This window comes from Phocoena sinus, chromosome X (genome assembly GCF_008692025.1).
Source record: "Phocoena sinus isolate mPhoSin1 chromosome X, mPhoSin1.pri, whole genome shotgun sequence".
NCBI classification, from domain to species: domain Eukaryota; kingdom Metazoa; phylum Chordata; class Mammalia; order Artiodactyla; family Phocoenidae; genus Phocoena; species Phocoena sinus.
This window is the reverse complement of record NC_045784.1, coordinates 34,126,726-34,140,856: the sequence shown is the minus strand read 5'-3', so window position 1 is coordinate 34,140,856 and position 14,131 is coordinate 34,126,726. Positions and strand designations below refer to the sequence as shown.

At 41.2% G+C, this 14,131-nt stretch overlaps 1 protein-coding gene across 2 annotated transcripts in view; it reads left to right on the top strand.

Annotated features, from left to right (window-relative positions):
- SRPX (sushi repeat containing protein X-linked) overlaps positions 1–9,088 on the top strand; it is a 99,339-nt gene extending 90,251 nt beyond the window's left edge. For both annotated transcript variants that reach the window (XM_032620864.1, XM_032620865.1), the window contains one exon: positions 8,558–9,088. In XM_032620864.1, coding sequence (XP_032476755.1) covers positions 8,558–8,741 — 184 coding nt within the window. In that variant the 3' untranslated portion in view covers positions 8,742–9,088. The remainder of the gene's footprint in view (positions 1–8,557) is intronic.
- Positions 9,089–14,131: the final 5,043 nt, after the last annotated feature.

Sequence of the window (14,131 nt, the reverse complement as noted above, 5' to 3'; positions counted from 1 at the left end):
TTTATGTCTCCATACAAATTTTAAGATTTCTTTTGGTTCTAATTCTGTGAAAAATGCCACTGGTAATTTGATAGGGATTGCATTGAATCTGTAGATTGCCTTGGGTAGTACAGTCATTTTGACAATATCGATTCTTCTAATCCAAGAACGTGGTATATCCTTCCATCCATTTGTGTCATCTTCGGTTTCCTTCATCAGCGTCTTAAGTTTTCGGAGTACAGGTCTATTTATTCCTAGATATTTTATTCTTCTTGATGTGATGGTAAATGGGATTGTTTTCTTAATTTGTCTTTCTGATCTTTCGTTGTTAGTGTATAGGGATGTAAGAGATTTCTGTGTATTCAGTATCCTGCAACTTTACTGAATTCATTGATGAGCTCTAGTAGTTTTCTGGTAGAATCTTTAGGATTCTCTGTGTATATATCATGTCATCTGCAAATAGTGACAGTTTTAGTTCTTCTTTTCCAGTTTGGACACCTTGTATTTCTTCTCTGATTGCTGTGCCTAGGACTTCCAAAACTGTTGAATAAAAGTGGCGACAGTGCACATCCTTGTCTTGTTCCTGATCTTAGAGGAAATGTTTTCAGCTTTTCACTGTTGAGAATGATGTTAAGTGTACGTTTGTCGTATATGGCCTTTTATAACGTTGAAGTGTGTTTCCTCTGTGCCCCCTTTCTGGAGAGATTTTATCATAAATGGGTGTTGAATTTTGTCAAAAGCTTTTTCTGCATCTATTGAGACGATCATATGGTTTTTATTTTTGAGTTTGTCAGTGTGGTGTATCACACTGATTTGCAGATGTGAAAGAATCCTTGCATCCCTGAGATAAACCCCACTTGATCATGGTGTATGACCATTTTAATGTATTGTTGGATTCAGTTTGCTAGTATTTTGTTGATGATTTTTCCATCCATGTTCATCAGTGATACTGGCTTGTAACTTTCTTTTTTTGTGGTATCTTTGTCTAGTTTTAGTATCAGGGTGATGGTGGCCTCATAGAATGGGCTTGGGAGTGTTCCTTCCTCTGCAATTTTTGGAATAGTTTCAGAAGAATAGGTGACAGAATTCGCCTGTGAAGCCATCTGGTCCTGGACTTTTGTTTGGAAGTTTTTAAATCACTGTTTCGATTTCAGTACTTGTGATTGCTCTATTCATATTCTCTATTTCTTCTTGGTTCAGTCTTGGAAGGTTGTACCTTTCTAAGAAATTGTCCATTTCTTCTAAGTTGTCCATTTTATTGGCATATAGTTGCTTGTAGTAGTCTCCTATGATCCTTTGTGTTTCTGTGGTGTCCATTGTAACTTCTCCATTTTCATTTCTAATTTTATTGATTCCAGTCCTCTCGCTTTTGTCCTTCATGAGTTTTGCTAAATGTTTATCAATTTTGTTTATGTTTTCAAAGAGTCAGCTTTTTAGTCTTATCTTTTCTACTGTTTTCTTCATCTCTATTTCATTGATTTCTGCTCTGATCTTTCTTTCCTTCTACTAATTTTGGGTTTTGTTTGTTCTTCTTCTTCTAGTTGCTTTAGTCTCTTAGACTGTCCTTATTTCTTTTCATTTTTTATTCTGTTCCATGACAGTGATTTCCACCATTCTGTCTTCCAGCTCACTTATTCGTTCTTCTGCCTCAATTATTCTGCTATTGATTTCTTCTAGTGTATTTTTCATTCCAGTTATTGTATTGTTCATCTGTTTGTTCTTTAAATCTTCTCTTTGTTAAACATCTCTTGTATCTTCTTGATCTGTGCCTCCATTCTTTTTCCGAGACCTTGGATCATCTTTACCATCATTTTCTTTTTCAGGTTGCCAATCTACAGTTATTTACTTGTTCTTGTGGGCTTTTATCTTGTTCCTGCGTCTGGAACATTTCTCTGCCATCTCATTTTTTATAACTTTCTGTGTTTGTGGTCTCCTTTCCACTGGCTGCAGGATCGTAGCTCCGTTTTGCTTCTGGTGCCTGCTCCCTTTGCTTCTGGTGAGTGAGTTTGGTCCTGGGGCTTATACAGGCTTCCTGCTGTGAGGGACTGGTGCCTGCACACTGCGGGATGGGGAGCTGGGTCTTGTCCCTCTGGGGGGCAGAGCCATGTCAAGGGGTGTGTTTATTGGTGGCTGTTGGCTGAGGACTTTAGGCAGCCTCTCTTCTGACGCGTAACACTGTATTCCCCCTCTGCTGGTTTGTTTGGCCTGAGGCGTCCCAGCACTGGAGCCTGAAGGCTGTTGAGAGGGGCCAGGTCCTGATGCCAAAATTGCGGCCTCTAGGAGAGCTCATTCTGACAGTATTCTCTGGAGCCTCTGCCACCAGTATCCTTGGTCCCCCCCGCCCCCGCAGTGAGCCACAGCCGATTCCTGCCTCCCCAGGAGACCCTCCAAGACTTGTAGGTAGGTACAGCCCAGGCTTATATGGAGTTCCTGCTTGCTGCTGGGTCGCAGTGTATGTGAAATATTGTGTGTGCCCTCCAAGGGTGGAGTCTGTTTTCCCCAGTCCTGTGGAGCTACTGCACTCAAGCCCCACTGGCCTTCAAAGCCAAATGCACTGGGGCTTCCTCCTCCTGATGTCAGACCCTCAAGCTGGGGAGCCTGATGTAGGGCTTGGGACTCACGTTTTTTTGGAGAAACTCTGCAATATAATTATTTTCCAGTTTGTGGGTCACCCACCTGGCGGGTATGGGATTTGATTATGTCGCAAAATCACCCGTTACTGTTCAGTTGCCATTTCTTCATTGTCTTTGAATTTAAAATATCTTTTTTGGTAGGTTCCAGTGTTTTTTTGTTGATGGTTGTTCAGCAGTTGTGATTTTGTGTTTTCATGAGATGAGGTGAGCTTAAAGTTTTCTCCGGAGTTACGCCTAGGAGTGGGATTGTAAGATCATATGGTAACTCTATTTTTAGCTTTTTACGGAACCTCTGTACTGTTTTACATAGTGGCTGCACCGATTTACATTCCCACCAACAGTGTAGCAGGGTTCCTTTTTCTCCATACCCTCTCCAGCATTTATTATTTGTAGACTTTTTTTTGAGAAAATAATATTCATATTTATTTTACTTAGTATAACTGGAGAATACAGGCCATTATCATTTGCATTTCTTCATACTGTTCATCTTCAATACATTTGATATTTTAAGAACTTTGCTAAGTCATGGCCTAAGAGTTTTATAGATTATAAGGTACAATTGACATACAATGAACTGTACATACTTAAAGCATAGTGTGATAAGATTTGACATATGTATACACCCATAAAACCATCGCCACAATTAGAGAATGAATGTGTCTACACTTTCCCCAAAATTTGTAAGACTTTTCTTTAATATAAATTTATTTATTTACGTATCTATTTTTGGCTGTGTTGGGTCTTCGTTTCTGTGCGAGGGCTTTCTCTAGTTGCGGTGAGCGGGGGCCACTCTTCATCGTGGTGCGCGGGCCTCTCACTATTGCGGCCTCTCCTGTTGCGGAGCACAGGCTCCAGACACGCAGGCTCAGTAGTTATGGCTCACGGGCCCAGTTGCTCCGTGGCACATGGGATCTTCCCAGACCAGGGCTCGAACCTGTGTCCCCTGCATTGGCAGGCAGATTCTCAACCACTGCGCCACCAGGGAAGCCCTGTAGACTTTTTGATGATGGCTATTCTGACTGGTGTGAACCTGTGTCCCCTGCATTGGCAGGCAGATTCTCAACCACTGCGCCACCAGGGAAGCCCTGTAGACTTTTTGATGATGGCTATTCTGACTGGTGTGAGAACTCCTTTGTAGATTTGATTTGCATTTCTCTAATAATCAGCGATCCTGATCATCTTTTCATGTGCCTGTTGGCCATCTGTATGTCTTCTTTGGAGAATTGTCTATTTAGGTATCCTGCCCATTGGGTAGGGATATTGGGTTGTCTTTTTTGATAATGTGTTGTATGAGGTGTTTGTATATTTTGGATATTAACCTTTCGTCACATTGTTTGTAAATATTTTCTCCCAGTCCATAAGTTGTCTTTTCATTTTATTTGCAGTTTTCATTGCTGTGCAAAAGGTTTTAAGTTTAATTAGGTCCTATTTGGTTATGTTTATTTCCATTACTCTAGGAGACAAATCCAAAAACGTATTGCTGTGATTTATGTCACAGTGTTTTCCCTAGGAGTATTCTTCCTAGTGTTCTCCTCTAGGAGTTTTATAGGATTTGTTCTTACCTTTCAGTCTTTAATCCATTTTATTTTTGTATATGGTGTTAGAAAATGTTCTAATTTTCCTGTCTTACGTGTAGCTGTCCAGTTTTCCCAGCACCATTTATTGAAGAGCCTGTCTTTGCTCCATTGTATATTCTTGCCTCCTTTATCATAGTATACCTACCTTTTAACAGTGAGATTTATACTGTGGTATTTTTTCTTATGACTAATGAGTGCCCTTTTCAGCTTAAAGAAGTCCCTTTAACACTTCTTATAAGGCTGGTTTATTGGTGGCCTTCCCCTTAGCTTTTGCTTCTCCAGAAAACTCTTCATCTCTCCAATTCTGAATGATTTTGTTGGGTAGTATAATATATTCTCGGTTATAAGCTTTTATCTTTCAGGAGAATAAATTGTTTCACTCCCTCTGGCCTGCTACGTTTCTGCTGAAAAACCTGATATTTTTATGGGATTCTCTTGTATGTAACATGCTGTTTTTCCCATTAGATTCTCTCCATGACTTTAAGCTTTTTATATTTTAATTATAATGTGTCTTGGTGTGGGTTTGTTTAGGTTCCTCTTTTTTGGAACTCTCTTGGCTTCCTGGATCTGTGTTTTTCTCCCCAGGTTAGGGAAGGTTTCAGCTGTTCCTTATTAAAATAAGTTTTCTGCTGCTTTGTCTGTTCTCCTGCTAGGATCCCTATACTGTGAATGTCAGTGTGCTTGATAGTGTCCCATAAATCTCTCGAGTTATCTTAATGAAAAAACAAATTCTTTTTTCTTTTAGTTCTCTGGGTGAGTTCCACTGCCTTGTCTTTGAGTTTGCCCAGTACTTTCCACTGCTTCGCCTGCCCTTGAACCCCTCTAGTGTATTTTTCACTATAGTTACTGTATTCTTCAGCTCTGTGACTTCTCTTTGGTACTTTTTTATATTTTCTATCTCTTTGAAGTTCACCATGTTCACCCATTCTTCTGAGTTTGGTGAGCATCTTTATAACCATTACTTTTAACTCTTTATCAGGTAAATTACCTATCTTTGTTTCATTAAGTTTTTTTCCTGAGGTTTTTCTGTTCTTTCATCTCCTTTTCCATTATAGGTCACTACAAGATATTCAATATGGTTCCTTGTGCTATACAGTAGGTCCCTTTTTATCTATTTTACTTGATATGCATTTATTTTGCTGAGAGTGAATTGATAATAGAAAGACACCTCATTGCATTAGGAATTGTAATTAACTATTCCTTGACTGTCATATCCTGGAACTTGAGGTTGGCTTAGCATGGTTGCATTGTTTGGAAAGAGTTGGTGGACTTGTAGACCCAGGGCCAGTTTCATGGGTGTGCGACCTGTGCAAGCACACAGGTCCCACACTGAAAAGGGTCTTGTGTTTGGTTTAGTGGTGTGCTGTCACCATCTTGACCTTCTTTTTTTGTTTGGAGGGGGGGGGGCTTGAATTTTGGCCTGAGTTTTTATTTAGCTTAAGTTTTTTTTGACAATCGCCTTATCTTTTTACATTTTAATTTTATTGGAGTATAGTTGATTTACAATGTTATGTTTCAGGTGTACAGCAAAGTGATTCAGTTATATATATATATGTGTGTGTGTGTGTGTGTGTGTGTATGTGTGTGTGTGTGTATATATATATATATATATATATATATACATTCTTTTTTAGATTCTTCTCTCATAGAGGTTATCAGAGAATATTGAGTAGAGTTCCCTGTGCTATACAGTAGGTCCTTGTTGGTTATCTTACATGTTTATCAATTTTATATATAGAAGAACATATTCATGTGTTTCTTCATTTTACTTGGCTCTCCGTTGGTTTCTATGCATTAAAATATGCAACAGCCACTTCTGGTCTTGAAGAAGTGGCCTCAGGTAGGAGATGAAACTTATTATTCAACCCTGCCCTAACTCTGGTCTCTCAGACCTTTGTCTATATAGCTTATTTTATTTTTAATAGCTCCCAGAGTTTCAGGGTGCGCCAAGACCTGTTAGTGCCCCAATGGAGAGGATTAGTCAGCACCTAGATTCAGGCTGACTGGAAGGCAGACCCTCAGGCAGCAGCTTAAAAGTAGATGCAGTCCTGAGGGTCTGCAAGCATAAGGCCTGTTGGCCACTGGAGCCAGGCAAGAGAGAGAGAGATGTAAGGTGCTGCTGGATTTAGCAAGGCAGGAGGAATGCAAGAAGATGTCTCTGCTAGATGGAACGTAAAGGTGGCAACCTGCTGGAAAAGAAGAGATAAGAGATGGTTTCTGCTGGCTTTAGCAAGGTGGAGGGAGAGTTTGAAAATTGCTTTCCACCGGCACATCCCTGCCCCACTCTGATGCTTTCAGGTTATTAAATGAGCCTATTCACATAAAGTGTGGGTACTTTTCAAACGGATGCTTCTGCACTGTGTCTTGGGGTGTTTCTGAGTTTGCGACAGCCCAGCAGATCTTGTGGGTGTGAGCCCCGTTGGTTTTCAAAGTGAGATATTTTGGGGTTTGTCTCTCAGGCGTGGGTCTTAAAAGCTGGAGTGCCTGATGTGGGACTGGAACCCTTTGCTCCTCAGGGAGAAACTCCAGGTTTCCAGTTCCCTCCACATGGGTGGGGGCAGTGACTGGGGCTGGATGTATTGCTAGGTTTTTGGACAGGGTTGTGTCTCAGCCTCTTCTACCCACTTTGGTGTGATTTCCTTCTCACTTGCCTGATATGCAAGAGTCCTAGTTTTTCGCTTTCTGGCAGAGAACATTGTTCCATATGTAGTTGTAGATTTGGTGTGTCCATGGGAGGAGGAGGGTTGTATTTTTTTTTTGTCTAGTTCTCTAGAAGATTCTCCAGGAGTTCATTTCAGTCTGACATTTGTGTAACTCTGAACTGTGGCTGGTACCACTCCTCATCCATCGGGTGTCTATCCATCCCCCGAATTTCTGTGGTCTCTTAGCCATGGCGGATGCATTTCTGTACCTGTTGGTAGGTAGCCTGCTGCCCTGACCACTCATCTCTCATGGCAGTTTTCCCTCATTAATATTTTGTTAGGGCACAAGGCTCACAGGAGGAATGCGTGTGGTAGATGGTGGCACCAATGTGGGGGGGGGGGGGGCGTTTCTATCCTGACTTAAGTACTGGACCACCCCCATGCTCCAGGTCCTTTCCCACAGGTTCCAGCCACCACAAGGTTGCATAGCCTTTTTTCCCCTCCAGACTTTGCTATTTCTCTGTTTTCCTGGGTCACCCCTGCCCCAGGACTTCCCCCTCCTCCCCCTGCCTCCAAACTCTAAATATTCCTCTTCTTAAAGAGGCAGAGAAGATTCGTTCTCCATTCTCACCTCACTTTCGTGCTTTACGTTTACATGTTCAAAAACTCATTAATGCACTCCTCGAGGTCCCCTCTTCTTACCACAAGAAACCAGTGCAGACACTGTAACGCTTTTGTCTCTACTCACTAGAAGTGGATTAGCAATTTAGTTTCCCACTGGGATGAGATAAAAGTATCCCCATCTTCCTCGAAAGTGTCTTCTCCAGATTTTGTTGCTCAGTTTAGCTGAGTGTGCTCTTTTTTCCTTGGGCTCAGCTTATCTGTTTGCTCTCTCTGGCTTTTTTCATCTAAACATGGTACTGAAATACATTCTTTTTTTACAGTTTTAATTCTAATGGGGGTAGAATAGAAAAAAAACAGGCCATTGAAATCACTTCAAGTGCTTTTTGAAATTGAGGTATAAAAAAAATTCTAATGAACCAAGTCCTTCGGCCCAGGGTGAAGCGCCAGTTCGATTCCCTCTATGCAGTTGTGAGATCGATGGGCCAGAGCTACAATGTTTGGAATGTCATTTCAATCAGCTTCACCTAGGCCAGGGTTTCTCAACCTTGGCACTATTGACATTTGGGGCCTGATCATTCTTTCTTTGGTGGGGAGAGGGCTGGTCTGTGCATTGTAGGATGTTAGGCAGCAGCCCTGGCCTCCAACCACTAGAGGCCAGTAGCACGCCCCCTGCCATTGTGAACACCAAAACTTGTGTTGATACCCAGTGATAACCAATGACTCGTGGTATGTGGTTGTGCAAACCTAGTCTGCGAATGGGGGTTGACTCCAGTTTAATACAGAAAAATTCTGTTAGCATTGTCATACATGCCTTGGAGCACCTATTGGTCCATAGCACCACTGCAGGTCTAAAGTCTTCCTGGCCACTAGACTCTAAAGCCATGCTACTCAACCTGTCACGTGCACACCAGTCTTCGGTGGCTCTTACTCATCACATAGATTCTAATCCAGTAGGTTTGAGTAGCAAGGGTCTAAAGGGTAATTCAGTCCTTTGCGGTATTAAGCCTTTCTCTGCACACAGTGTCATCCTAGGACTCTAGTGGGTCCACCAGAGCCGTCGGGGAGCCAATTTTGACCTAGGCTTCTCTTTTCTTTGCCCTAGGCTGTTGCTGAGAATCCCACTCTACTCCTTCAGTATGGTGCTAGTGGATAAGCACGGCATGGACAGGGAGCGCTATGTCTCCCTGGTGACGCCTGTGGCCCTCTTCACCTTGATCGACACTTTCCCCTTGCGAAAAGAGGAGATGGTCCTGCAAGCTGAAATGGGCCAGACCTGCAACACCTGATGTGACGGGTCCTCTGTCGGCAGTTCCCGTTCTCTTTCTATATCCGTGCTATGCACACAGGAAGGCCTGGAAAATATCCTTGATGTACAGATTTTTATTTGTAATTTTTAAAGTCTATTTTATTATAAGCTTTCTTTGCACTTAAAATATTAACACTGCTTTTTGTACTTTGAAGTATTCCAAAAAATATGAATGATACTCTTAACTCCATCATGGCTGGTTAATTTGGTAGAGAAAATAGAACCTACAACCATACACATGCTTTCAATGCCTTTTCTACAGTGTGACACATCTCTAGCTTGTTTTTTATATAAAACTTATTAATAAAATATTTGGGAGCAAATTTACTAAAACTCATTTTCTTTTTCAAGCACTAGCCATACTTGCTCACTGTGGTCACGGGTTTTAGGACTGTGATTCTTGGCGTTTGTTTTAGGAATGGAAAAATGAGTCTTGTCAGGAGGAGCTCAGTTGAGCTGGGAGAGCCGAACATGGAAGGGTCAGAGGAGCCAATTAAAGCAACAAGCCGAAAATGAAAGAGGTAAGAATTTAATCACTTACTGTGATGGCGTAAGCAAGAAGCTAAAACGGGAAGTTCCGTTGTATATTTCTCCATCTTCTGTTTTCTCCAGTGGACCAGTGCACCAGTTGAAGGTCACGTGGCTCACCAAAGACATGGGGTTGTTACACTGTTGAGGGACACCCAGCTGTGGCAGTTTGATGCACCCTGGGGTCATGGAAGGGCGAGGGTCTAGGAGTGGAAAAGTACTGGATACTGAATCAGTGGGGAAAAGCGTCTTCAGATTCCCCTCTTCCTCCTATAAGGTCCCAGCACAGGAGCGTGAAGACCTCTGCCCAAGGCCTCAGAGACCTAAGAATAAACGTCACGTGGGCTAGGAATGCAAATATGTGAAAGGACATGAACAGTCCTTGGCTACAGTTGCAGCCAGAGACTGTGATTCATTGACTGTATACCAGTCTGTGTTGGGAGAGCAGCTTTTCCTTATGAGACCTTCCAGGCGAAGCCTTTGTAACTGCCTAAGGTTGGGCCTGAAAAATCATAGTTTTATAACCAGGAGTTGGACTCTTTCAGCTTTGCCAGCCAAACATTGAGGGGAAATTTCCATCTATTCCTGAACAAATAACAAAATCAATGATGGAAAGTCCAAATTCCAACAGGAAGGTTTAAAACCAGAAGCAGATTTGATACTTCTGAACATCAGGCAGTGAATGCTCTCCTGTGAATAGGGTTATATTTCATTTACAAATATGTTTTTTCCCCACAAAGCACACTAGTAGGTGCTTTGACCTCTGTCTCCCTCAGATGTATCAGATAAAAGGTCACTGACATGGTTGGGAGAGGAATGTTAACCAATGACTAGTTTGTTTCAAAAGATCATTTGTCACACAACTAAGTAAACATATCAGCCCACATTAAAGCCTCCTGTCTGTGAAAAGCCAGCTTGTGCCCTTTGGCCCATAACCTGAAAGCTTCAAGCCTTGAGGACGAGCTTATGTTTAAGGACCTGCCCTGATTTCTTCAAACAAGTCTTCCTGATGAGCTTAGAATATTACAGACACTTTGCCTAATGAGGTACAATGAGGTACAGACTATCTGAAGAATAAGTGTACTGTGGTATTTAAAAAAAAAAAATACATATCCAGAGTCACGTCAGCATCATGGTAACATGAGCCTTTCCTTTTTTTCCCTCCCCTCTAACATGTAATTGGACATCCGTAAACAAAAGCGCCCCTGCACAGCACACCAGGACACCCGAGAACTCCATCTATCTGTGCATACGAAAGTGGGTGGATAGGACCTCAGAAGAGGCTACAGAGCTAAGGGAATTGCAGAAGCTGTAGTGGCAGCACCAGCGGTGACCTCTCTGGCAAACGAGGTGAAAAGTAAAAGGGGGTGAGTGAAAGGCTGTCAGTCCCTGTGGGCTGCAGCTGGAGGATCCCGTTGCTCTTGAGCAACACCCTGCATATCTGAAGAGACATATCAATGACTGTGGTGAGGGAAAGGGAACTGAAGGAATATATCTCCTGCTATCTGCCCTGAGATGCCAGCAAGAGGTCTGCCCATGGACCTCTGGGACCCACCCCCTCCTCGAAGAACCCCCTACCAGGACATGGGCACACCCAAAGCCCCAAATTTTAAGCACACATCCCCTCACTCTGCTGCCACCTTTTCCAAAATATCCCCCCCCCCCCCGTTTTTTCCCCCCAACCTTAGTAGGGAGTCAGCGCCCATTAAGAGAAACCAAAACGTTTGCTATAGTGCCACCTTCTGGAAAACAAAAGGAAGGCTCTTAACTACCAACCTCCTGAATTGAAGTAAACAAAACCTCACCTAAATAAGACAGGTGCTCCCTATTTCAAACGCAGCAGCAGAGGCACGTTTTATCAAAAACTATGAAAAAACCATAGTTAACAGGGTATCACAGAAAGAAAATGACAATTCTCCAAGAACTGAATCCAAAGATACAGAATACTGCAATCGAACTGATAAAGAATTCAAAATAGCTGTAAAGAACAAATTCAATGAGCTGCAAGAAAACTCAGAAAGCGAAATTCAGTGAACTCAGGAATAAAATTAATGAACAGAAGTAGTATTTCACCACAGAGATTGGTTATTTTTTAAAGAATTTCAAACAAAGATTCTGGAGCTGAAGAACTCAATAAATGAGAAAAAGAATGCATTAGAAAGCGCTGGAAACAGAGCAGATCAGATGGAAGGGAGAATTTTAGAAATGAGTCAGGTATAAGAGGAGAGAGAATTAAGATGAATGGGTATACCAGAGGGAGAAGGGGGCAGAGATCTTATTTAAAGTAATAATAGGTGAGAACTACCCAAATCTGGGGAAGGAACTGGATTTACAAGTCCACGAACCTAACAGAACACCTTATCATCTCAATGCAAAAACACCTTCTCCAAGACATATTATATAATAAAACTGTCAAAAGTCAATGATAAGAATTTTAAAGGCAGCCAGAGGAAACCCCCCATTAGGCTATCAGGAGAAACAATGGAGAGACAAAATAACCAGAAGTCAAAAGATAAAATTGGCAGTAGTAAATCCTTACATATCAATCACGACCTTAAACGTAAATGGATTGAACTCACCAATCAAAAGGCACAGAGAGGCTGGATAAATTTTAAATAAGACCTAACTCTATGCTGCCTATAGGAGACTCTTTTTAGCTCTCAAGACACACACAGGCTCAAAGTGAAGGGATGGAAGATGATACTCCAAGCAAGTGGAACCCAAAGGAAAGCAGGCTTAGCCATACTTAGACAAAAAATAAGGCCGTTGTATGATAACGAGGTCAATACATCAAGAAGATAAAAGAATTGTAAATATGTATACTCCCAACACCTAAGTTCTGAAATATATTAAGCAAATACTATTATGTCTTAAGGGATAAATGAGAATAAAGTAATAGTGGAGGGCTTCAATACCCTGCAATCAGTAAAGAATAGATCTTCCAGACAGAAAATCAATAAGAAAACATTGGAAATGGACCATAGTTTATAGAACAAACGGACTGAAGAGACATATACAGGATATTCCACCCAAAAAGAGCAGAGTGCTGATTCTTCTCAAGTGCACGTGGAACATTCTCCAGAATACATATATGACAGGACACAAATCTTAGCAAATTTAAGAAGACTGAAGTCATACTAAATATCTTTCCTAACCACAATGGTATGAAACTAGAAATCAACAAGAGGAAAGTGAAGAGCTCTACAGATATGTGGAAACTAAACAACACCCCTGTAAATAACCAATGGGTCAAAGAAATCAAAAGAGGAATAAAATTATCTCAAAACAAATGAAAATGGAAATACAGCATATCAAATCCTGTGAGGTAGAGCAAGAGCATTTCTGAGAGGAAATTTTATAGCAACAAATGCATAATGCACTCAATCCCTTGGTATCTGCAGGGGATTGGTTCCAGGACCCCACTTGGATACCAAAATCCATGGATGCTCAAGTCCGTTACATAAACTGTCATACTATTTGCATATAACCTCTGCATATCCTCCCATATGCTCTGTCATATCTACATTACCTATGATACCTAATATGATGTAAATGGTATGTAAATAGTTGTAAATGCAATGTAAATGCTATATAAATAGTTGCTGGCATGTAGAAAATTCAAGTTTTGCTTTTTAGAACTTTCTAGAACTTTTCAAATAGTTTTGATTTATGGTTGGTTAAATCCCCAGATACAGAACCCGTGGATACAGAGAGCTGACTATATTAAGAAATTAGAAAGATCTCAACCTAACTTTACACCTCAAGGAACTAGGAGAAGAACAAATTAAACCCAAAGTTAGCAGAAGGGAGGAAATAATAAATATCAGAGTGGAAATAAATGAAATAGAGACCAGAAAAACAATAGAAAGGATCAACAAAGCTACTAGCTAGCTGTTCTATAAAAAGATAAACAAAATTAACAAAACTTTAGCTAGACTTAACTATGAAAAAAGAGAGTATAGACTCAAACTAGAAAGAGGAGATATTACTGCAAAGGATACCACAGAAGTACATACAATCATAAGAGATTACTGTGAACAATTATATGCCAATAGATTACATAAACTAGAAGAAATACATTTTTAGAAACACACAACCTACCAACACTAAATCAGGAAGAAACAGAAAAACTGCGCAGACCAATAACGAGATTGACTCAGTAATCAAAAAACTCCCCAAACAGAAGACTCCAGGACAAGATAGCGTACCAGTGAATTCAACCAAACATTTAAAGAATTAACACCTTTCCTCCTCAAACTCTTAAATACTGAGGAGAAATGAACACTAACAAAGTTATTCTACAAAGCCAGCATTACCTTGATATCAAAACTAGATGAGGATACCACAAGAAAACTATAGACCAACATCCCTGATGAATAGAGATGTAAAAATTCTCAACAAAATATCAAACTGAATTCCAGAACACAGTAAGAACATGATATACACCATGATCAAGTGGGATTTATCCCTAGGATTCAAGGATGGTTCAACATATGCAAATCAAAAAATGTAATAGATCACATCAATAAAATGAAAGATAGGGGACTTCCCTGGTGGTGCAGTGGTTAAGAATCCACCTGCCAATGCAGGGCACATGGGTTCGAGCCCTGGTCCAGGAAGCAACTAAGCCTGTGCACCACCAGGGAAGTGGCACAGAGCAACTAAGCCCGTGTGCCACAACTACTGAAGCCCACGTGCCTAGAGCCCATGCTCCGCGGCAAGAGAAGCCATTGCAACGAGAAGCCCGCGCACCGCAATGAAGAGTAGCCCCCACTCACTGCAACTAGAGAAAGCCCGCACACAGCAGTGGAGACCCAACACAGCCATAAAGAAATAAATAAT